Source organism: Papio anubis, chromosome 15 (assembly GCF_008728515.1).
Source record: "Papio anubis isolate 15944 chromosome 15, Panubis1.0, whole genome shotgun sequence".
NCBI lineage: Eukaryota > Metazoa > Chordata > Mammalia > Primates > Cercopithecidae > Papio > Papio anubis.
This window is the reverse complement of record NC_044990.1, coordinates 4,427,916-4,452,968: the sequence shown is the minus strand read 5'-3', so window position 1 is coordinate 4,452,968 and position 25,053 is coordinate 4,427,916. Positions and strand designations below refer to the sequence as shown.

At 43.8% G+C, this 25,053-nt stretch overlaps 1 protein-coding gene across 1 annotated transcript in view; it reads right to left on the bottom strand.

The window, feature by feature from the left end:
* Positions 1 to 20,477, bottom strand: part of PARP4 (poly(ADP-ribose) polymerase family member 4) — a 93,314-nt gene extending 72,837 nt beyond the window's left edge. The window contains exons 1-9 of the mRNA XM_003913681.5: positions 20,345 to 20,477; positions 12,629 to 12,761; positions 10,596 to 10,797; positions 9,235 to 9,301; positions 8,264 to 8,339; positions 7,066 to 7,179; positions 3,682 to 3,831; positions 2,726 to 2,863; positions 1,549 to 1,722 (exon numbers count right to left, since the gene is read on the bottom strand). Of these exons, the coding sequence (XP_003913730.2) occupies positions 1,549 to 1,722; positions 2,726 to 2,863; positions 3,682 to 3,831; positions 7,066 to 7,179; positions 8,264 to 8,339; positions 9,235 to 9,301; positions 10,596 to 10,797; positions 12,629 to 12,760 (1,053 nt within the window). The 5' untranslated portion in view covers position 12,761; positions 20,345 to 20,477. The remainder of the gene's footprint in view (positions 1 to 1,548; positions 1,723 to 2,725; positions 2,864 to 3,681; positions 3,832 to 7,065; positions 7,180 to 8,263; positions 8,340 to 9,234; positions 9,302 to 10,595; positions 10,798 to 12,628; positions 12,762 to 20,344) is intronic.
* Between the last annotated feature and the right edge of the window lie 4,576 nt (positions 20,478 to 25,053).

The following is a 25,053-nucleotide window of genomic DNA, read 5'->3' as shown; positions in this document are numbered from 1 at the left end:
GTGCAGTGGCACGATCTTGACTCACTGCAACGTCTGCCTCCTGGGTTCAAGCAATTCTCCTGCCTCAGCCTCCTGAGTAACTGGGATTACAGATGCATGCCACCTGGCCCAGCTAATTTTTTGTATTTTTAATAGAGATGGGGTTTCATCATGTTGGCCAGGCTGGTCTCAAACTCCTGACTGGTGATCCATCTGCCTTGGCCTCCCAAAGTGCTGGGCTTACAGGCGTGAGCCACCACGACCGGCCGACTGAGATTCTTTATGTTTGATATTAGGTAAATCATAGATTTTTAAATTTGGAAGGGTCTTATATTTTCTCATTGACCGGTTCTTTCCGTATTTTGGATTACTGATTCCTCTGGGAATCTGTTGAAAGTGATTATTTCCCAAACATGCAAAATTTCATATCTATAAACTCCTCTGAAGTCTAGGACACGAATCTCTGATCTTGGCCCAATCCCTGCATGCCCAGATGAGGCAATGCGGACCAAGAGAGTGACTTCGGCCTTGTCTAGGGCAGGGTTGGCTGCTGTGGCTGCCTTCCTCTACTCACTGAGCCTGCTTTCTCTCCTGGCAGCTCAGAGGAGGTGGCCCATTTCTGAGCAGCCACAGTGGCTCCAATCTCCTCGCCAGTGACTGGCTTGAGATTGTGCACATGACTCCATTCTGACCAGAGAACTGTAAGTCTGCCAGGGGCTTCCTCTATGTGACACAAAAAGAACTGTTACAGATGGGATACTACGAACTACTGCAGCCATATGCGGATCATGAGGGAGCTGGGCTGAGAGCAGAGCCGTCACTCTACAGGAAGTACAGAGGGATGGAAGGAGGCTGAGACCCTGATGATGACACTGACACACTGAGTCTCGGGGTGACCTGGGCCAGGAGGCAGCCCACAGCTGGACTTCTAATTGTCCAAGGTCGTAAATGTCCTCATTGTTTCAGTCAGTTGCAGTTTCCCATTTCTTCTGCAGAGAGGATCCGAACTCATACCAAGGTCTGAAAAGTTAGTTTACAAGATAGCAATTCTAAACCTATTTCTGCATTTATGTCACTGGGCCAACATATTCACATTTGAAAATATGGTTTTTAAGTAACTTTCATAAGGATCCAGGGCTTTCTAAAATGGTTCAACAATTTATTTTCAAGCACAACTCTGGAGACAATTTCGTGATTTTTTTTTTTTTTTTTGAGACGGAGTCTCGCTCTGTCGCCCAGGCTGGAGTGCAGTGGCCGGATCTCAGCTCACTGCAAGCTCCGCCTCCCGGGTTCACGCCATTCTCCTGCCTCAGCCTCCCGAGTAGCTGGGACTACAGGCGCCGCCACCACGCCCGGCTGGTTTTTTGTATTTTTTAGTAGAGAAGGGGTTTCACCGGGTCAGCCAGGATGGTCTCGATCTCCTGACCTCGTGATCTGCCCGTCTCGGCCTCCCAAAGTGCTGGGATTACAGGCTTGAGCCACCGCACCCGGCCCAATTTCATGATTTTTAAAGACCCCCACCCTCAACATATTTTATAATAAATTGAAATCTGTATTTCAGAGGTTTACCTGGCAGAGGTCTGCTTTCTTAGCCAATAGTCCCAGGTTCACTTCTTTGGGCGTTGTGCCTTTGTGAGGTATCAGTCTGTAAAACTCTGTCATCATCTTTTGCAATTGCTCTGCCGTTTCTCCATTTTTCAGTGCTGCCTTTACTAGAAGGAGAATCCCCTCTGCCTTGCTCACCTTTCAAAAGAAGATCATACATGCTTATTGAAATGAAATCTTCATACAGAAATTAAGGAGCACGCACAAAACTATATGAATAATTGTTGGACATGTCAAGACTATCCATTTTCTACTGGACAGCCATCACAAGCAAATGCTCATCTTTATTGGAGACGTATCTAGTTGTGGTAATGATGCCATGAGGATTATTGCAAAACTGGGCTCGGTTTTACTAGAGAAAAGAACCAGAGTCCTATATTTCTATACATATGTGAACACATCTACATACATATACACAGAGAGAGAAACACTAACGCAACTGTGATAGACTAGCTTTTCACATGAGACATTTAGAAAGCTGTCAGAATCAGACCAGGGATAAAAACCTCCTGAACGTGTTTCTAATTACACAAGTACTTCATGGGCTTTACCCCAGTTAGCCATTTTCTCCTTGAGATAAATTAGTTTAATTCCACAGAGGAAAACTGACCGTATTATTTCAATACAACAATGCAGTTGCACAAGTTGTACCATTGGGAATATCTTATTTTGTCTGCTCTTTCCACTGCAATTATGCTTAATCAAGAAGGGAAGAACATTTTCTGGTGGTCTGGAGGCATGCCTGCCTTTCCTAAGACGGTCAGAAGGTGCGAGACTGTGGAGTCACTAGGAAATGGGTTGAGGTCTGGGCATCTGACTGGGGACCAAGACCACCCATATCCCTTCAGCTTCCTGCAAACCTCTTGGCACAGAGGATCAGGCCTCCTAATTGGCCAGCACCAGAAGCCTGCCTTCGATCAGCTCTTGAGGCTGACATTTTACAGACAGCGATGTCTAGGTTTCTCAGAAGGTTTTCTCCTTAGTGCTGTTAGTGGTCCCTTTCATCAGGGTACAAGGAAAGAACATTTAGGAATGAATGCCAGAGCAGTCAGACCAGCATGCAAACACACGTGTTATTGCTGAAACCAATCAACCAGGAGGCAGGTTTCTCACATTCTGTTTCAGTGACACACCGACTTACATCGTTGAGGCTAATCCTGTTCACTGGCTTGAGAAGCGTGTGTTCCAGGTGGCCCAGCGCCTCTGCCCAAATCATCTCTACTAAATCGCTCACCTCTTGGCTTAGAGTGCTTGAATTCATGACTTCCTCCAAAAGCAACTGCAACAAGAAAATAGAAACGCCACCAAAAAGTCATCATGTGTGAGTTTGTGTAGAACTCACATGGGCCAACGGACAGAGGTGTGAGGAGACATAATTAATTAGAGCCCAGGAGAGTCACCCCCAGCCTCTCTCTACTGGATCCACCCTCTGTCTCCCTCCATTCTCTCTTCTCTGATTCCTTCCTACCCCCTTTTCTTCCTGTTCTATTTTTTCCTTCACCCTGTAAGCTCTAGGCCTGTCAGTGGTATTCAACACATGCAGTCGGGGTTAAGGACCCTTGACTCATGGCCTAGGTTGTAAAGAAGTCTCGCAAAAGCTGGGAGCGTCTGCTGCTGAAATAGGCAATACGTCTCGTGGCTTGTCCTAAAACGCATTCGCCACTCAACTTCCGTCCCTTTCTATGAGATCACATTTCCTTTTCTGAACTCCTCCTCTTCCCTCCTGACAGTGATTTATTTATCTGAGACAGGGTCTTGTTGTATCGCCCAGGTTGGGGTGCAGTGGCATGATCATAGCTCGCTGTAACCTCAAACTGCTGGATTCAAGTGATCCTCCTGCTTCAGCCTCATGAGTAGCTAAGACTATAGGCACGCCACCATTCCTGGCTAATGTTCTTCAGTTTATGTAGAAATGGGTCTCTCCATGTTACCAAGGCTGGTCTTGAACTCCTGGCCTCAAGTGATCCTCCTGCCTTGGCCTGCCAAAGTGCTGGGATACAAGCGTGAGCCACCAAGCCTGGCCCAGTTTTTTATTTGTAATAGAGAAAACATTTCTATTAAAAATATAATAACAAAAAAACTATAAATCAATCTTACTGCTTGCAATTGTTCAGATGCTAATTGGGTTGCTTCAGGTGTGAAATGTTCTCTTAGTAGAAATCCTTGTTTCTTCAGTTCTTCGATGTAATTTTCATAGTATTCACTTGCATCTTCAGAGGTTTTCTTTATAGCAAACTGTCTTCTAGTCTGTAAATTATGGTGTATAGCAAAAGTACAGTAATTATTTACATATCTAGTTTTATTGAACATAAATAAAGCATTAGGTCCTTGACATGAAGAAGCTTAGAAATTAGTTTTTTTCAAAGAATTACTTAAATTTTAAATTCTTTTTCTTTTCTTTTTTGAGACAGGGTCTCGCTCTATTGCCCAGACTGGAGTGCAGTGGCACGACCTTGACTCACTGCAACCTCCACCTCTGGGGTTCAAGCAATTCTTCTGCCTCAGCCTCCTGAGTAGCTGGGACCGCAGGCAGGCGCCATCACGCCTGGCTAATTTGTTTTGTGTTTTTTTGGTAGAGACGGAGTTTCAACCACGTTGGCCTGAATAACTCCTGACCTCAAGCAATCTGCCCACCTTGGCCTCCCGAAGTGCTAGGATTACAGGCATAAGCCACCGTGCCCGGGCAGAATTACCAAAATTTTAAACTCTTAATAGCCTAAAACCTGGAAGTAATGGCAAAAAGCTTGAGAACGCACAGCAGACAGAAAAGATCATTTGTTTCACTGGAAAGTCACTCAAAGCTTCCTTCCAAGTCTATAGACTCTTTACAAACCATTGATTAGCTTTGAAATCTGGCTTTCCAGTTTTTTGGAAATGAGAAAAAAAAATCAGGGGAGAAGAAAAGAAAAATACTTCAGAAAGGAAGAACTGTTAGAGACAGGCACCCAGCGAAAATGAAATCACAGTCAGTGGACAGGCAGGAAAGTTATTAAGTCGCGCATGTGTTAAAGGCTCCAGCTCCTCCCTCATCCCAAACTGCCTATGGAGGCGGCACTTTCTGCTTTTCTGGGAAACTCCTGCTCCTGTAGTGGGCAGTGATGCTAACATTAATCCCAGGAGAATCTGGGAGAACTTGCCCCAGCTCAAAGCCCTGGTGTCCTTGTAGGTGTTGGCTGAGCCCCTGGCTTGGGGATGTGGCCCCCTGGGAAGCCACACTACTCAGGATACCCATAAGCCACCCTCCCAGATGGGGGGCTGCAAGACGCCTCTGAAACCTGGAAAAAAGAAGGGCCTGTTGAAGTCACTCCATTGAAGAAGGTAGAGTTTAACGTAATTTTGAAAGCTTCCCATCAAAATGGTTTTATTAAGCAGAAGGGCAAGCTGGAAAATCCTCTTCAGCAGAACGGCAGGCTAAGGCGCACTGTTATCAAGGTGGACAGGCTTCTGTGCTCAGCAAACCAGGCTCACCCAAGGGGTGCTCTACACAGACGTGGGCTTACTAAGGGAGGAAGGCACCCTGAGGGATGTCCTGGCCTATACAATGCTACAGTTTTCTTTCTCAATGAAGAAAACAGTAACACATGCTATCATGTTTTTCACCTTCATTTTTACTTACTTTTTACCCAAACAACTAAATCCTCTGCAAAATACAGTATACATTTCAGGGTACAAGGTTAACAAAACCCCTTCTCCTTCTTGGACATATTTGACCGTGGATTCGCTTTCTAGCTCTGTTCCCGTGGAAATCTGATAAAGATGGCATGTCAGCTGTAATAGTAGGCAAAATTGCTTATGTAATGTGGCCTCTCCTTGATAAATTGCATTGAGACTGCGGGTTCCATGGTGGGAAACCCAAGCTTTGGGCGTGTCAGAGAGCAGTGACTCGTATAATTGGGTATGTCCCTTGAGGGCATCTGGAACCTAAGACCATGTTACAAGAGCTCTGGGCTCTTGTGGGTGGGGCTTCCAAGCCAAGTGAGTCTCACATCCACCTGATGTGAGTCACTTTCTCTTGTACCTGAGCTGACACTCAGAGTGGGAACAAAGGGATAAGTTCCTGGAGCCTGTGTGGACCTCTGTGAGGGCCACTCCCACGGAGAAGTAACTGTTTCCTGGCCCAAGATAGATCTGTAGGCAGGATGCTGTGGCTCATGCCTGTAATCCCAGCACTTGGGAGGCCAAGGCAGGCAGATCATGAGGTCAGGAGTTCGAGACCAGCCTGGCCAACATGGTGAAACCCCATCTTTACTAAAAACACAAAAATTAGCCGGGCATGGTGGCGCATGCCTGTAATCCCAGCTACTTGGGAGGCTGAGGCACGAGAATCGCTTCAACCTAGGAGTCGGAGGTTGCAGTGAGCCGAGATCGCACCACTGCGCTCCAGCATGGGCAACAGAGCTAGACTCTGTCTCGGGGAAAAAGGAAAAAAAAGATAGGTCTGTAACTCTGAATGTCTACTTGAGAAGGCATCCTGGTGGGTGTTGCAGCATTTTATTTGAACTTCAGGCATTAATTCATGATTGCTTTAGATTGGAACTGTGCTCTTGACCTGATACTGACCTAGGGCAAAGGTTATGGCCTCTGCCAGGCCTCCCTTGTTTTTCCCAGGGCTCTGTGACCTGGAGCCCTCAGTACCTCATATATATATATTCAGGACTGGAACTATCACAGTGGATTGTAATGATGAGTGTTATTTTTTTCTAGACAGTGATTTCTGAGGGCCAGGGTGTGAAGCTATTTTTATCTTTGAGTGTCAGCCCTAGTCAATTGCTTGGTACATAGCAGGTGCTTAATAAAGTGTATCAGTGGAATGCTTTCAGAGGTGTAAATATCAGGAAAATATCCCATAAGTGATGTGGAACAAGAACAGAAATGCCATACACCCTGCACCCAGTAAACATTCCCTTCTAGTGGGACCCTGTGCTGATCTACTCAGGGGGTGAGGTCCTCCCCTCCCACACTCCAAAAGAGAACACATTTCCCCTTCACAAAATTATTTACCAGGTGTTATGGCTGAACTGTACCCCTACAAAATGCATATCCCGAAGTCCTAACTCCCAGGACCTCAACAATGGGACTGCGTTTGGAGACAGAGCCTTTTAAAGAGGTAACTGATTAATTAAGTGAGATCATAGGGGTGGGCCCTGATCCGATATGACTGCTATCCTCATGTAAAGAGATGAGGACACAGAGAAGACCATGTGAGGACACAGCAAGAAGACAGCCGTCTGTAAGCCAAAGAGAGAGGCCTCACCTCAGAAGAAATCAACCCTGCCGCACTTTGACCTTGGACTTCCAGCCTTTAGCACTGTGAGAAATAAATGTCTGTTGTTTAAGCTCCCTAGCCTGTTGCATTTATTAACAGCAGCCTGAGCTAAGACACCAGGTAAGAAGAAAAAGGTTGGGAGGCGGGCTGGTTCATTGAAATGAGTTATGAACAGAGGTCAATAAACACATAGGAATCAACATAAACAGCATTACCTGCATGCCATCAGCCAGGAGGAAGTGTGAGGATATCAGGAAAGGACAGTCCCTGGAGTCCCGCGAACACTGCAGTTCCACAACCACAGCTTCCTGGCCTCCCTCCATTCCCACCTGGAAAATAGGATGTGCTTTCAGAAGCTGCACTCGGGAAACATCAAACTACATGTGCCATTTGAAAATGTTGATTATAATTATAAAATATGCTCAGTTAGAGATATAATTTAGAAAATACAGAAAAGTATCAAGAAGAAAATTAAAATCTCCTAAAATCCTATGACAGCAATACAATCAGTATTAATATTTTGGTATGTTTCCCTCCTGTGTTTTTACCATCCCATAAATAGATCTGTATATGTTTACACCATACCATTTTTCATGTTTTCTTTATCAAAGAGGGAAATGTTATTTTCAAGTTACATTTTATTAACATATCTCAAAATACAAATGGAACATCACTTTGAAGGCTAGTGTCGATTTATATCTATACGTATATTTTAGAGACAAAGGTCTTGCCATGTTGCCCAGGGTAGCCTCAAACTCTTGGGCTCAAGAGATCCACCTGCCTCAGCCCCCTAAGTAGCTGGGACTATAGGCGAGTGATGCCACACCAGACACTAGTGTTGATTTTCATTTGCATGACTTTGTGGGGGGGGAAAAAAGATTTTGTTTTTCTAACACAAAAGGGATGGAAATGCAACATAGTGTAAATACTTAGTGTCAAACCTTCCCTTTCCAAATACAAGAAACTGTTAATAACAGGGAAGAGGACTTTTATTTTTAATGCTGTATTGATATTTTGTACTGTTTAAAATTTTTGCTATGAACATGCATTACTTTTATAATATAAACACTAAAAATTAAACATTAAATTATAAACATAAACATTTTCTTGACTATTAAAAATCAGGTCCAGATGCAGTGGCTCACGCCTGTAATCCTAGCACTTTGGGGGGCTAAAGAGGGAGGATGACTTGAGCCCAGGAGTTCGAGACCAGCAACATAGTGAGACTTTGTCTCCACAAAAATAAATAAATAAATATATAAATAAAATCAACTCATATTTTAAGGAATATATGATATTCAGGATATGCCCAATTTTTCAAAACTGAGAAAATGATCGAATAGGAAAAACACTCAGAAGACATTCAAACAGGTTTTTTTTTTTTTTTTTGCTAACTAGAAATCAGATTCTTACTTTCTCCAAGGTGTTATATTTTGCAACTTCAAAATCTTGAGGAAGATGAGGAATTTCAACATTCTCTGTACCAAACCTGAAATTTGTACAGCGTATAATTAAAATTTTAACATTAAATGGATTTTAGGTTAAACAGAATTTCATACAATTTTTCTTGTACATCTTTACAAAATACATGATAGATTCCTTACAAAATACACGGTAAGTCCCTAAGGCCTCCTTAGCTGTTCCAGAAATTGTTAAAAGATCATTTGAAATGAGCTGGATGCCTCCTCTGCATAATTCTCCAGCTCAGATACCCAGTACTGTAGCGTCTGCACGGGAAGATGGTGTCTACGCAGCACAGGCAGAGGCAGAAAGAAGTGGGCCACACACTCTGGGGATGGGCTACTTGTGTCTGCTGTGGATCTGACCCTTAGAAGCTATGTCACTCCTCTCCAGACCACAGTCCATTCCTCTCTAAAATGAAGGAGTCAGAACTTCTCATAATCTGTACTTTTCATTTTGTATTTTCTTCTCTTTCAACACTATTATTAACAAATATAACAAGATTGAATGTGATGCCTAGTTAACCCAATGTTTTGCATGTGCTTTAAGAAGCCATATAGAACTTTGGACTCCCGTACTCCATTTGAGGAAGGCTGTTGCTATTTCCATTTTTGAAAATATCAGGCAAAAGTAACAAACTGTCTTTACTCTCAAGGCTGCTCAGGAAAGTAATAGGATGAAAATAGTTTTGTTTTTTTTTTAATCTAATAATTGCACCCAATCTCATTTAATACTGAGAATTTAAAATAATGATCACTATACTAGTTGAAGAAAAAGACTCAAATAAAAAAATCACTAAAGAGTTATATACACAAAATAAAATATGAAAAAGTCTACAAACAGAATTTTAATGCTGTGCTTGAGGTTTACACAAGATTTTGCAAACTCTGTAGAGTCCTAGGAATCAGAAAGAAGAAAATTACTCAGTGAGTTCCACAGTGTCTTCCTCCTCTGTGGCATTGTCCGGGCACAGACCTTCTGTTTTCACTTCTAGAATTAAAGCAAACAGCACACTTGTTTACTGCCCAAAGGCTTATTATATTTCCTTAACCTAAGTGCGGGAATTGTTAAGATTCATAAATATATCCTTAAATTAGTTACAATTTTGGTGATCTAAGGATAACCCGGTGGGAAAAGAGGAAGGTATAATATTATAAGAGGAAGGTATACATTGTAAGAGGAAGGTATAACATTATAAGATAGTGAGAACATACTCTAATTCTATCTTAACAGGCATATCAGGAGAATTCTCATCTGTTATTATTTAAAACTCACAGAGAGCCGTACAATTTTCAATGGGCACTTTCCTCTTGAAGAGTACAAAGTGCACAGGATCAGAATGAGTTCCCGAGAGTCGGCACATCACCAGCGAAGGAGCTGGAGATGTTCTAGCTTAGAGGAGGGAAAGTCAGGGGCTCTACATGAGCTTTTGCTTCATACTTTTTGTACAGAGAAACAGTAACACCATCTAGAGCACTGTGATATATAGGAATAACTCTTCATGTGAGGACTTCTTTCCAGTATTATTTATACTGTCAAGATTCCAAAGATCATCAGTGTATTTGTAGTAATTTGGAATCTGAGTAAATTATGCTGGCTGTCATACAATATGTTTTCAATGTGAAAGGAGTTTACTATTTTGTCTATTTCTGTTGTAACTATCATTTGCTGGGGCATGTGCTGGGACTGCAACAGCCTTTCTGGACGATTGTCTAAGGAGGCTCTACCCTGCCAAGTCCTTACAGTATCTAACACATACCATGTGCTTACTGTAAGTTAGTATTTATCAGAACTGTTTGATTTTTGATGTGACTAGGAAGAGTGCATTTCTCATGTCCAAAGGCTTTCTTCTTGGCCAGTTTCCAAAATAAAATCTGGGTTTATAAAGAAAATATGTTCCTGTTGGGGAAACAATCTTTTGTTTGGAAAGAATTTCTTTAGCAAAATGCTGGTCCTCACATTTCCAGTCATTAGGTTGTAGTAACCACTGTTTAACACCAAGGCTTCTCCCTCCCCTAGTTAAAATCACAATCAGGTTTTCTGAGATGATCAGTGTTTTGTGGCCATTTTGAATCTGACCGTACTGGGCTGGATATCAAGAAATCTGTTTCCATTGCTAAAGTAGTCTTTTGTCCTTTGTTATTTTTCTGTCCATTTGCTGAGGTAATGAGAAGTCTGTTTTTGTAGTATTTCTGGTCAATTCTCTGTCTACGATATCTTTGACAAACCCAAGTGTGTCCTACAGTACCTATGATACATTAAACGCTTGCTGTGAGATACCTACCAGGACCGCTCGCCTTCTGATCAGGAGGTGGTGTGATGTCCAGGGGCTTATTAGGATCATAATTCTTTACATCCAAGAGTTTCTTTTCTCTGATAGATTCCCATATAAAGTCTGGGTTTGCAATATGAACGTGGTTCTTTTGGATAGAATTCAGCTGGTACTGACTCAGAACGTCAGCATTGTCTAAGATTACATGTGTGCACTAAGGAAAAAAAGAATCAATCCATTATGCATCAGGAAAAACAACATTTCAATAAGTTTTTTGTATCTGTAATCTTCACCTTTAAAGAGTCTTGTTTTAAGGTAGTTTGTGATAATTCTTCTCAAATTTCTAAAAACCTCTATAAATAACAAAGTTTCTAGTTACAAAAACATTTTAAAAATCAACTGTTTTTAAAGAATATGGATACGAATGTACCATAATTGATTAACCCTGGAGGTTATTTCTAAATTTTCATTACTGTAAACAATGCTGTGATGACTATCCTCATGTACACATCTTTGTGCACTTGGTCAATTATTTTCTTAGTAGTGGAAACGGAGGTGCAGAGGTTACTCATTATTTATTTTAATTTGTAATTTTTAAAAATCTTCTTTTTTTGGAGAGATGGGGTCTTGCTATGTTTACCAGGCCGGTCTTGAACTCTCAGCCTCAAGTGATTCTCTCATCTCAGCTGGGTTTACAGGCATGAGCCGCTATGCCCAGCTTATACTTTTATTTATTTTTTAATAAACAGTAAATTCACATTGTAGAATATCTAAAAAATAAAATAAAAATGATGACATGTTAACTTCATCCTCACTGTTGTTCCCAGTTCCTCTCTGCAGAGGCACCTGCTGTCACTTGCTCCTCACAAATCCTGTAGAGCTACACTGTGCATAGACACATGGCAGCGTGCTACTCAGACTCTTCCGTGCTGGCTTTTCCACTGAATTTATCTTGGCAGTTGTTACTCATCATTACATATAGAGCTGCCTCCTTCTCTACAGGAGCTGGGATGCACATTTCACATGTTTATGTACATTGACTTCCACAAGGTTGCACTCACAGTATGTGAGTTTCTAAAGAGGAGAGACCATGTTGGCAGTTCTCCACACAAAAGACAAACTGAGAAGGGAGAGCAGGCATGAATTATTCATCTGTCCACAGAGATGGTGAGACAGCTCAGTGTGGGAAGCCGTATAAGCGAAGTATATACAATTCTACCTGAATTGGAAGTAAACAGGGACACTGCATTTCTGGTATTCAGCTGGAGTTGAACACGCTTCACAGAACAGATGAGGCTCACTATGGCCAAGCCCCAGAGCTGAGGCCCAGGGAGGGGCAGGCTGAGTCAGCTCATCCATCCGTCAGCAGAGGGAACAGCAGAGGACAGGGACAGGCCAGTCTGGCACCTAGAGCCTTTGGATTTCTATTTTTACTTCTTACAGTGAGGTGGTTTAAAAAAGAGGAGGTTAGACTGAATTATTTCCAAGATTTCACCCAGCTGTAAAATCCTATTATTCTGAACTGCCAGGCTTACAAGTTCAAGAGGCAGAAAGTAGATTCCTGCAGCCTTTAAATGAACAAAACAAACAGCACAAGCTGCACTGCGAAGATGAGTCTGCACTGCATGTCTTTCTTTCTGCCCCCAGGAACCTGGCTCACCAGTGGATCACTCCAGTGTTGACAGACTGGTGAGTGACGACAGTGCACTTTTTGCAAATCCTGTGCACTGTGACTTTTCTCCTTCAAGAATAGATATGGCTGGTCTGAAATTCTATTTTCATATTTGGCTGTGCTCTAGTAATATCCTATTTCATAGGACATGTAGGACTGTCCTGAAGTTCAAGGAAGAGAGAGAGGACAGGTCTGGGCCTCCTCTGCCTCTCGGGGCCCAGCCTCCCAATGGGCCATGTCACAGCCTCTCCTGATGAACTTCGAGTAGCTTACTGTCTCCTGCTGCTAATCTCTGCTTCCTCTTCTAACCAATACCCCGTTGCCCAAATGCGCGATATTTTATCACACTGTGGTTTATGACATTTGGAAATACCTGAGGATTTAATGAAAAGGAAAACTTTCCACCGTTTTCCTTGATGTCAGTTTGTAGCTTTTTCTTCTGCTGCCGAGGTAAATACTTCACTTTCAAACAGAAGATACAATTTGCAAAGATTCCCATCATCATCCTGTAGGAAAAAAGTTTTTAAGGACTGTCTCTTAAGTAAATATAATTGACAGTGAATTTAGATTATACAAGCAAACTGTGGGAAAATTTGGGCATTAAGAAAGATATTGTAATCATGTTATCAATTGAACATTGCAAAAGCTGAATAATATCCTAGCTTGCAATATGTGTGTTGGTTTAAGAATCATTTCTAACTTTTATGATTGATATTACAACACCAAAAATCCCTTTGTACAGGCTCATAATATACATCTGAATAAAAACATGACAGATTTCAGTTACAGATCAAGTGTGTGAGTCCAGAACATGGAACCATTTACTTCTAAATTAAAAATTAATATTATTTGATAGTGAAACCCTGGGTTTTTTATACATAATTCTATGCATTCAAAAAGACTCTTTATGTGGGTTTCTGTTAGGCCATTCTGGGGAAAAACTGGACAACTGGTAATAAAAATATACAACTATGTTTAAATGGAATATGTATGTGTACGTATACACACATATATATTCTGCATTTGGGTTAACTTTTTTTTTTTTTTTTTTGGAGACAGAATCTCACTCTGTCACCCAGGCTGGAGCACAGTGGTGTGACCTCAGCTCACTGCAACCTCCGCCTCCCTGGTTCAAGTGATTCCCCTGCCTCAGCCTCCTCCTGCCTCAGCCTCCCGAGTAGCTGGGACTACATGTGCGCACCACCACACGTGGCTAATTTGTGTATTTTTAGCAGAGACGAGGTTTCACCATGTTGACCAGGCTGGGCTCAAACCCAGCCTCCCAAAGTGCTGGGATTACAAGTGTGAGGCACCACACCCAGCCTGGGTTAATTTAATTCATTTACTATGCCATGCATTCTCAATTTTGTATTGAAATGTGTATTTAACAATAAATTAATACATGGTGAAAAATTGGGTTTAATTTCCACTATTTGTAAATTTTTTTTTTTTTTTTTTTTTTTTTTTTTTGAGACAGAATCTCACTCTGTCACCCAGGCTGGAGTGCACTGGTGCAATTTTGGCTCACTGCAACCTCCACCCCCTGGATTCAATCAATTCTCCTGCCTCAGTCTCCCAAGTAGCTGACATTACAGGTGTCCACCAAGACACCTGGCTAATTTTCATATTTTTAGTAGAGTCAGGGGTTTCACCATGTTGGCCAGGCTGGTCTTGAACTTCTGACCTCAAGCGATCTGCCCACCTTGGCCTCCCAAAAATCTGGGATTACAGGCGTGAGCTACCGCGCCTGGCTCTTTTTTTTGTTTGTTTGTTTGTTTGTTTAAAGACAGGGTATCACTCTGTTGCCCAGGCTGGAGTACAGTGGCAGATCTCAGCTCACTGCAATCTCTGCCCACTGCAATCTCTGCCTTCCGGGAAGGGAAGGTGAGGGTTAAAGAAAGACAGACAGACAGACACACACACACACACATACACAGAGGGGCGAGAGAGAGAGAGAGCGAGAGAGCAAGAGAGCAAGAGAGAGAGATTGAGAGATTGAGAGATTGAGAGACTGAGATTGCAAATGCAGGCTTTATGTCCAGCATAAAACCTACAGAAGTAGGGGAGCAGCCTAATGCCAGAGCCCACTGCTGCCTATAGGCTGACAGTACGTATAGGTATGGGCGGGAAGAGTCTGGGTAGTATGGCTTGTTGCCCCGCAGGATATCAGTAAGATGTTCGCACGATTTGTATTGATTTGTAACCCGGAATAAGGGTTCTGGCCCTTATTCAGGCGGGATGTCGTCGTGATGTTCCTTGGACCTTTGCCCAGCAAGAGATGAGAGGGATGTTTCTTTAGATGGGTCTTTGTTGGCCTTGTGGTCAGGTGGTTGGGAAGGATGTTTCTCACCGCCCCAACCCGGGAGAACTGTTTCACCTTGACCAAGGTCTGCAAAACAGCGGGGAGCTTACAAAATGTTACAGTTTGTGCTAACGCCGGGTTCAAGCAATTCTCCTGCCTCAGCCTCCCGAGTAGCTGGGACTACAGGCGCCCGCCACCACCATGCCCGGCTAATTTTTTCTATTTTTAGTAGAGACAGGGTTTCGCCACGTTGCCCAGACCAGTATTTGTCAATTTTTAAAAGCAAGGAGTCACGTCTAACAGGTTCCCCCAAAGTAACCTGCCGTTTGGCGACAGCGGTTCCCAAGTCCTGTGCTAGTTTGAGGATCGCGGTTGCAGGTCCTGTGTTAGTTTGGGTAGGCAGGGCAGGCTCTCTGCTGCGGCCCCGCACGTCTTGGGACTAAGCTGAGTCGCTGCAAGGCCACAGCCCTGCACCGCGGTTGGGCTCCGCATTTCTCCTTTACTCTGCCTGCCCTTTTACCTCCTGCTCCCACAGGCCGGAGGCCCCGCCCTACCTAGGACCTTTGCCTTGTGTGTGTTGGAGCCCATTCCCTGGGCTCCCAATTGAGGACACAATGCCAGTGCCTCCGTGACACCTCACTTCTGGGTCTCCTTGGCACCACAGAGGCGCCACATGCCCAGCCCAGGCCTCCTCCTCCCCTCTTGGCTGGAGACAACCACTGGGTGCTATTCGTGACTCCCTGCACCCCCACCTCCTTCTGCCAGTTGTACCTCTTCCATCACAGCCCCCAATCTATAGAACTTGTCCCTCCTGCTGCCACCCTGGCCCACGCCCTCTCATCCTGACTGGCTCCCACTCCTGTTGCGCCTGCGGTTCAATCTCTTCTCCACGCTGCAGCTTGAGGAATCTTGGTTTTTGTTTTTAAATTACATTTCAGATAAAATACAAATTGCTTATCATGGTTCAAGGCCAGCAGCTATCTCATTCCCTCCTGGCCACACTGGCCTTTTTTCTTCAGGAGGAAGAAACCCACAGCTTGGTCCTCCAAGTCTTGACACATGCTGTTATATCTTATAGTTCTTCTCTCTGGGACCCCCAGCCCTTCCTCACCCCATGCTGTCTCCCCTATCCAGGACACAATGAATGGACATATTAAGGATTCATATTTTTAAATCTTTCTTTTGAGGTCCAGTTAAACTGAAGTCTCTTGATGTAATTCTGCCTTTCCATAACATTAGTATGTAAAAGTTTCATTTGCTGACTGCCTCTTACATTCAATAATTAGCATATGTGCATAGATAGGAGGGATGAAATGAGGGGTACCTTAAAGGAGATTACACCGGGCCAGGCGAGTTGGCTCACGCCTGTAATCCCAGCACTTTGGGAGGCCGAGGCGGGCAGATCACAAGGTCAGGGAGGTCCGAGACCATCCTGGCTAACCGCGGGTGAAACCTCGTCTCTACTAAAAAATACAAAAACTAGCGGTAGGGTGAGAGCCTGTAGTCCCAATAACTACCGGGAGGCTGAGGCAGGAAGAATGGCGAGCCGGGAGGTGGAGCTTGCAGTGAGCTGAGATCAGCCACGCCAGCCTGGAGTGATGAAGCCGAACTCCATCTCAAAAAAAAAAAAAAAAAAAAAAAAAGAGAAGATTACACCACATTATTTAGGTTAATCTATGCTAGTCAGTATGAAATGCAGTATAGGCAGAAAACAACACACACAAAAACCACTAAAAGCCTTTAATGACCTTTAATAATTTCCAGGACATTGATGGGTCCTGGATGTGTAAAATCCTCTGACCTGTTTAAAAAGTGTTTCCTGGAAAAGTGATTCATGGTCACTGTCGAAAATATGAAAAATACAGAATTGTATAACAGCAAAACACAACAAATCTCAAAACCTAAGGCTACGTTAGCATCTTGTTTTGCATTTTTCTTCTGGGCTTTTTTCTAGGTCTATGTATTGTAACACTTTGTTTTTTTCAGACATTCTCGCTCTTGTCACTTAGATGGAAGTGCAGTGGTGAGATCTCGGCTCACTGCAACCTCTTCCTCCCGGGTTCAAGCGATTCTTCTGCTTCAGCCTCCCAAGTAGCTGGGATTATAGGCGCCTGCCACCATGCCTGGCTAATTTTTGTATTATTAGTAGAGACGGGGTTTCACCATGTTGGCCAGTCTGGTCTCGAACTCCCAACCTCAAGTGATCCACACGCCTCAGCCTCCCAAAGTGCTGGGATTACAAGCATGAGCCACCACGCCCAGCTGCAGACTATATTTTTTATCAAAACTGAAATTACACTACCTATCTCGCTGTTACCAGTCAGCATCTTGAGCATTTTGTCATTAAATATTATTGGAAAACATTTTTAATGGAGACTATCAGATATGGACTGTAAATGAGTTATTGTTGGAAAATTAAATCATTTCTAATTTTTGGTATCATAAAAAGCTGTGATGAACATCCTTATGTGCAAATCCTTGTTTCCATCTCCAACAGCCATCTTAGAAAATAATACTTAACTAGAACAATTGAATCAAAGTTTGAACAATTTTTTTGTGTTAAAAGTTAATCACTATGAAGAAAAAATAAAAAGCACCTAATATGATGGGAATGCTCAAAACTAGACTGCGGTGATGGTACACAACTTGCTAAATTATTAAACATTATTGAATTGGGCCAGGCAATGTGGCTCATGCCTGTAAACCTAGCACTTTGGGAGACTAAGTGGAGCAGATCGCTTGAGACCAGGAGTTTGAGAGTAGCCTGGCCAACATGGCAAAACCTTATCTCTACAAAAAGTACAAAACTTAGCTGTGCATGGTGGTACATGCCGATGGTCCCAGCTACTCAGGAGACTTAGGTGGGAGGATCACTTAAGCCTGGGAGGTCAAGGTTGCAGTGAGCTGTGATCACGCCACTGCACTCCAGCCTGGGTGACGGAGACCCTATCTCAAAAAAAAAAAAATTATAAAAAAAATTATTGAATTGTACAATTAAAATGAGTAAATTTAATGGTATGTAAATTGTACCCCAATACATTTTTAAATAGTACTTTTTGGATATATAATAGTTGTACATATCAATAAAGTTGTTTTTAAAAAAGCACCTGATCCCTCCATCCAGAAATAACCCCACTGTTGATTTTGTTTGTTTTTTGAGCTAGTCTCGCTCTGTCACCCAGGCTGGAGTGCAGTGGCACGATCTCAGCTCACTGCAACCTCTGCCTCCCAGGTTCAAGTAATTCTTGTGCCTCAGCCTCCAAGTAGCTGGGACTACAGGCACGCGCCACCATGCCCACCTAATTGTTGTATTTTTAGTAGAGATGGGGTTTCACCACGTTGGCCAAGCTGGTCTCGAACTCCTGGCTCAAGTGATCCACCCACCTCTGCCTCCCAAAGTGCTAGGATTACAGTCATGAGCTGCCGCACCTGGCCCCCACTGTTGATATTTTAATATTTTTTCTGGTATTATTCTTTCTTGTATCATTGTATTTTCTAAATTATTAATATTCTATATTCAATGTTATAGCCAGTTGCTCTTATTTTACTTTTTAAATAGGACTTTCACCTTCACAGCTTATTTAGCTTTCAGTGATATTCTCCCTATGTCGGTAAATATTCTTTGAAGGTGTTTTTAGTGGTTACATAAGCTTTGCATTTATTTCATCCTTCCCCAAGTCATCAGATACTTGGTTACTTAAGTGTTCACTATTTGAAATACACTTTAATTAAAATGTTTGTACATATATTTTTTGGCCACATCTCTGTCATAGTTTCCCTAGAGTTGATGGCCAGAAGTGGAATTAGTGAATCAAGGAGTATTAATATTTTTTAGCCTTTTAAACATTGTGGTAAAACATGCAGAAGATAAAATTTACCATCTTAACCATTTTAAGTGTACAGTTCAGTGGCATTAAGTACACACACACAGTTGTGAAATCAAAGTATAAACATTTTATTTTATTGGAGGCAGGGTGTGGCTGTGTATCCCAGGCTGGAGTGCAGTGGTGCGGTCACTGTCACAGCTCACTGCAACCTCAACCTCCCTCCCAGCAATCCTTTCACCCCGGGCTCCTTAGTAGCTGGGACCCCAGGCCTGCACCACCATGCCCAGCTAATTTTTGGAGTCAGGTCTTACTATGTTGCCCAGGCTGGTCACAGAGTCCTGGGCTCAGGCGATCCTCCTGCCTCAGCCTCCCAGAGTGCTGGGGTTATAGGTGTGAGCTGCCGTGCCCGGCCCAGAGTAAAAACATACTAAACATCAATCTGCAGTCTGCTCTTAGCACCTGTGGCTGCGTGGAAGGTATGGAAAGACACACTTTGGGTTTCGTGAAATCTCAAGTCAGGCCTTGACTTCTCTCTTTCCACAGATTCATCTCTAGTCTCTCTAAAAAGCCAGGCCTCTTCTGGGTTAACAGCTCCTAACCGACATGCGCCACCAGTTCTTCCTTGTTTCAAAATGTTCTCTAAACACAGAGTTAGTTCATGTTTTCATCAGCGCTGATTATGTAGACATGAGATGTGGCAGACACCCGGCTAGGGGCTGGTTATTCTCTAAGGCAAATCTGCAGTCACTCCAGCCTGTCCCTCTTCCCAGCTTCTTCCCAAAATAGCATTCACAGAGTGTCTTCCATCCAAAGACAGCAGGGCGCAGCCCCGGTTCCTAAGAAACCCTCAGCACGCCTCCTCACAAACTCCTGGCTGCTCTATCCACAAACCATTGGTGTAGGTGGAATCAAGGGGCTTCCTGCTTCACAGGTCTTTGTCTTTAGCACTGGCAAAACCGCAAGGAGTCCCTTTCTGGGTAGCCTTGATTCTAGAGCTTCCGCCTTCCAAAGTGTGTGAGTCACCGCACGCTAAGATCACTTTTGATACACAGCGGGCATTCAATAAAAGCTTGCTTACTAAAAACTCTCACAAGCATCCATTAAAGCCCAGAATTACAGAAAAGCCTTCTGACACTATTTGCATTTTGGACCCAAATGGCATCAGTAATGCACCTCCCTAATGGGATTATTAAACCCTTAAACAACAAACGTACTACTTTTATTTCCACTCCTATGACTTACAGTAGAATCTGCAACATGCACATACTCAGGGCGAATTTCCCCTTTATCAAAGTACTATGCTTGGACATTGTCATATAATTGTTGTCATGCAGCAGTCCAGAATCGAAGTGCTTGGGCTTGAATATTTAGCAGCGCCTTGGTTTTCTAGAAGCTGAGATCTACCAACTCAACCCCTGGGTGAATCATTCGGCCCTCCCACCAGGAATTACTTGACTGAGTTAGAGGTTTTCAACTTTGGACCTCAACAAACACATTGTTTCTATCACGGTGTTCCCAATACGGGGTCACATGGTACTTCCTGATTACTCACCAAACCCTTACTTTTGCACAATTTGAAATCTAACTTTAGGAAAGAAGGCCGTTTGGCATAAAGGAAACAAGAAACAGCACATTCTACTGCGAACCGCACCGCCCGGGGTCCGGAGACTTGGTGTGAGTGGCGGTTCCGGTGGGCGCCCCCTACTGCACCCAGTTTCTCGTCACCCGGGCTGCGCTGCGGGGCTGAGCGGAACGACCGCAACATCCCTCCCGAGCGCGCTGGCTGCACTAGCTCGTCCACCCCGCGCCCCACAGCGCCATCAGGCCCCCAGCGCCGACGCCGCGCAGGACAAGGGCGCAGCCACTGGCGGAGAAGGCGCCGCGCAGAGCACACGGGCCACTTCCTGGCCAGGACTGCAGGGACCTTCGGCAGCCCCCCGACCCCGCCGCGCCCACGCACCTGCCAGAGGATCCCGCCGGCTCCCGGCGCTCCGATTCCGCCCTCCTCGCACTCAGTGCTTCCGGATTCCAGGCTCTCCCTGCCCCGGGGCTGGGCGGGCGCCACTGCGCCGGAACCCCGCCCCGCACCAGGCCAGCGCAGCGTCCCACGCAGGGAGGGTCGCCAGAACGCGCCTGGAATCGGGTCCGCCCGGTGGGGAGCGGGACCCGGCCTCTGGCGGGGTTTCTCTTCCAAAATCAGCCGGAGGGTTCAGGGCTTTGTTTCAGTTTCCTATTTCAGGAGGGATTTGGCCAATGAGGATTAATACAGAGCTCGCTTTGGGAGAGGTGGGTGGATGGTGCTGTCCTTTGACTGAGAAATGGAAGGGATTCACGAGGGTGGGAAAGAAAAAAATTTCGGGAAAGTTTGGGCAAACAGGAGAATAAGATAATACATTTACTTTAAGCCTTCCTGAGTTTAAAATTCGTGATAGTGTTTGTAAGCAGTTAGAAATATATTTATCCGCCATTCAAGAGAGGCGGGGGCGGGAGATACAGATCTGAGATTCACTGAAATGGGAATAAAGCAATGGGGAAGATTCAGATTTTTAGGATACTGAATAAGATGATAATAGAAAGGGTAGCGTAGAGAATACAGTGGAAAGGGTGGCGTTGACTCCTGACTTCACGATTTATTACCGAGGGGCTCGGGGGCAAGGTAATTTACCGTTTCATCATTACAACCTACTCTATAGGGTTGTCCAAGAAACAAGAGATTCTAGGGGAGGAGAGAGACTGATTCCTAGAGTTACCACATCATAATGTTCACAATGTCCAATCTTCAACAAAAAACTATGAGGCATGCAAAAAAAAAGTAAAAAAATGGCCAATTCAAAGGAAAAAAGAAATGAACAGAAATTGTCCCTGAGCCAAGGAAGCACAGACATAGAAATTATTAGACAAATACTTTAAATATAAACTGTCTTAAACATTGACAAAAAGTGAAGGGAAACACAGAAAAGTAACTGAAAGAACCAGGAGAACAAGGTCTCAATAAATAGAGAATATGCAATAGAAGACGTGCAAATGGTCAACAAACATGAAAAAAAGCTCAACATCACTAATCATCAGAGAAGTGAAAAAACTACAATGAGATCCCATCTTACACCTGTCAGAATGGTTATTATTAAAAAGTCAAGGAACAACAGATGCTGGCAAGGCTGTATTGAAAAGGAAATGCTTATACACTGTCAGTGGGAATGTAAATTAGTTGAACCACTGTGGAAAGCAGTTTAGAGATTTCTCGAAGTGCTGAAAACAGAACTGCCATTCGACCCAGCTATCCCATTACTGAGTACACATCCAAAAGAAAACTCATTCTACCAAAAAGACACATGCACTAGTATGTTCATCACAGCACTATTCACAATACCAAAGACACGGAATCAACTCAGGTGCCCATCGACCATGGACTGGATAAAGAAAATGTGGTACATATGCACCATGGGATACTATGAAGCCATAAAAAGAATGAAATCATGTCCTTTGCAGCAACATGGACGCAACTGGAGGCCACTATCCTAAGTGAATTAATAAAGGAACAGAAAAACCAAATCATGCATGTTCGAATTTGTAAATGGGAGCTAAACACTGGGTACTCATGGATATAAGGATGGCAACAATAGACACTGGGGACTACTAGACAGGGAGGGAGGGAAAGGGGCAAGGGTTGAAAAAACTATTGGGTACAATGCTCAGTATCTGGGTGAGGGGCTCAATCATACCCCAAACCTCAGCACCACAAACTATACCTAAGTAACAAACCTGCACATGCACCCTCTGAATCTAAAAGTTGAAATTATTTTAAAAATAAAGATTGTTAATAAAGGAACAAAACAAATTTTGGAACTGAAAAGAACCAAAGAAATTGTATAGTTAAAAAGTACAATAGGATGAGGCATGGTGGCTCATGCCTGTAAACCTACCATCTTGGGAGGCCAAGGCAGGAGGATCACTTGAGGCTTAGCGTTTGCCTTGGCAACATAGCAAGACCCCATCTCTACAAAAAAATTAAATTAACTGGGCATGGTGGCACATGCCTGTGACCCTAGCTACCCAGGAGGCTAAGGCAGGAGGATCACTTGAGGCCAGGAGTCCATGGCTGCAGTGAGCTATGATCACACTCGTGCACTCCAGCCTGGGTGACAGAGCAACACCTTGTCTCTTAAAAAAAAAAAAAAAAAAGAAAAGTTTAAAAAGTACAATAACTTAAATGAAAAATTCACAAGTGATGCACAACAGATTTGAGCAGGTGAAAGAAGGAATGAGCAAACTTGAAAACAATGGAAATTATTAAGTCTAAGGAGTAGAAAGTAAAAGAATGAAGAACAAAGTCCAAAAGAGTTATAGACACCATCAAGTGTACCAGCACATGGATAATGGGAGTCCCAGAAATAAGAGGGTAAAAAGAACGCAGTGTTCAGAGTGACTGAATAAACAGTGGCCCCAAAGTCCCAATTTGATAAAAGACATAATGTAACATTTCCAATAAGCTCAATGAACTTCAAGTATGATATACTCAAGGAGTTCACAATAGCATTATATTAATAATCAAACTGTTGAAAGCCAAAGACAGAGAAGCTTAAAAGCAGCTACACAGAAATAATCACTACATACAAAGGACCTTCCGTAAGATTAACAGCCAATTTATTACCATGGAAGCCAGAAGGCAGTGGGATGATATAAAGTGCTGAAAGAAAACAAGAAAACTGGCAACCATGAATTCTATATCTGTCAAAACTATCCTGCAGAAATGATGGAGATGCCAGGCACAGTGACTCATGCCTGTAATCCCGGCATTTTGGGAGGCTGAGGCAGGTGGATTGCTTGAGCTCAGGAGTTCAACAACAGCCTGGGCAACATGGCAAAACCCCATCTCTATAAAAAAAATACAAAAATTAGGCCGGGCGCAGTGGCTCACGCCTGTAATCCCAGCACTTTGGGAGGCCGAGGCGGGCGGATCACAAGGTCAGGAGATCGAGACCATGGTGAAACCCCGTCTCTACTAAAAATAGAAAAAATTAGCCGGGCGCAGTGGCGGGCGCCTGTAGTCCCAGCTACTTGGGAGGCTGAGGCAGGAGAATGGCGTGAACCCGGGAGGCGGAGCTTGCAGTGAGCTGAGATCCGGCCACTGCACTCCAGCCTGGGTGACAGAGCGAGACTCCGTCTCAAAAAAAAAAAAAAAAAAAAACAAAAATTAGCTGGGTGTGGTGGCGCACACCTGTGGTCCCAGCTTCCTGGGAGGCTGAGGCAGGAGGAACACTTGAGCCGTGGAAGTTGAGGCTACAGTGAGTTGCGATTGCGCCACTGCCCTCCAGCCTGGGTGATAGAGTCCTCACATCTTAAAAAAAAAAGTGTAATAAAAACCTATAGAACGCTTGAAAAACCATCAAACTACTATGTAATTATTGCTGTTTTTAAAGAAACCAAAAATACAAGTATGAAAACTATTATGGTATTACTCCGCTGTTACCACATCAAAGATTCAAGCTAGAAATCCTTTACTATCTATTCAACATCATTGGTCAGGCATTCTAGAATGTAGAAGATGTGATAATCCCTTTGTTGTATAGACCCATTAGGTTTCCAGGATCTTTTGTTGTAAGTTCAATGCACCAGCAATAGATTTACCTACATCAAAATGCCAAGATTTTTTTTAAAAGTCTCTTTGCACCCGACATTGTTGTTAGAAACTTCTTTACTGGCCAGGGGTGGTGGCTCATGCCTGTAATCCCAGCACTTTGGGAGGCCGAGGTGGGCAGATCACACAAGGTCAGGAATTCAAGACCAGCCTGACCAACATGGAGAAACCCTATCTCTACTAAAAATACAAAATTAGCTGGGCATGGTGGTGTGCGCCTGTAGTCCCAGCTACTCGGGAGGCTCAGGCAGGAGAATCACTTGAACTCGGGAAGTAAAGTTTGCAGTGAGCTGAGATCGCACCACTGGACTCCAGCCTGGGCAACAAGAGCGAAACTCCGTCTCAAAAATAAGAAACTTCTTTGCTGAAGTAAATCTAGAAACCTGTTTCTGGCCTTGGTGAAGAACTCCTTCACTCCTCCTGCAGGTGAAGCAGGGTGTAGGTTTTCTTGGGTTTGCCTAGAAGCCAGACACATGCATCTCCCCAACCTGCTGGAGTTCCCCTTTCTAGCCCGGATCACCTGGGCTTGGGGATCTGCCGGGTCTGTCCTGCAGAGTCTGGCCGAGCAACAGCTGAACGGAGTACTCAGGTATGCAGTGTTTAAGAGCAGCTAGGGGACTGCTGGGCACTAGTGGCCAAAGAGTGCGTGGTCTCAAACAGCTGGAGCTGCTTGTTTTTATTCAGTACAGACATCATGCTGAAAGCCTGAAGGAAACACAATCTGCAGGTAATTAACGTTGTTCCCCCTTCAGGGAAGGGTCACCTGCGTGAATGATCAACAGTCAGCTCCCAGTCAACATAAGTAAACAAACCTGCGGTTATTATTCAGTTTAAACTTCTGAGGTCTTACTGACTGGGATGTTAGTACATATCCAAGATATTTCCAAGGAGAGGACATCTGTACCTTTTCAGGTGCTATGATTAAGCCTCTTAACTGTGTATTCTTTTTGACAGAGGCATATAAATTCAAAAGTATTGGCTCTTTCGGGGCTGCCAGTAAGCTGTCATCCACATAATGGATGATCTTGCAG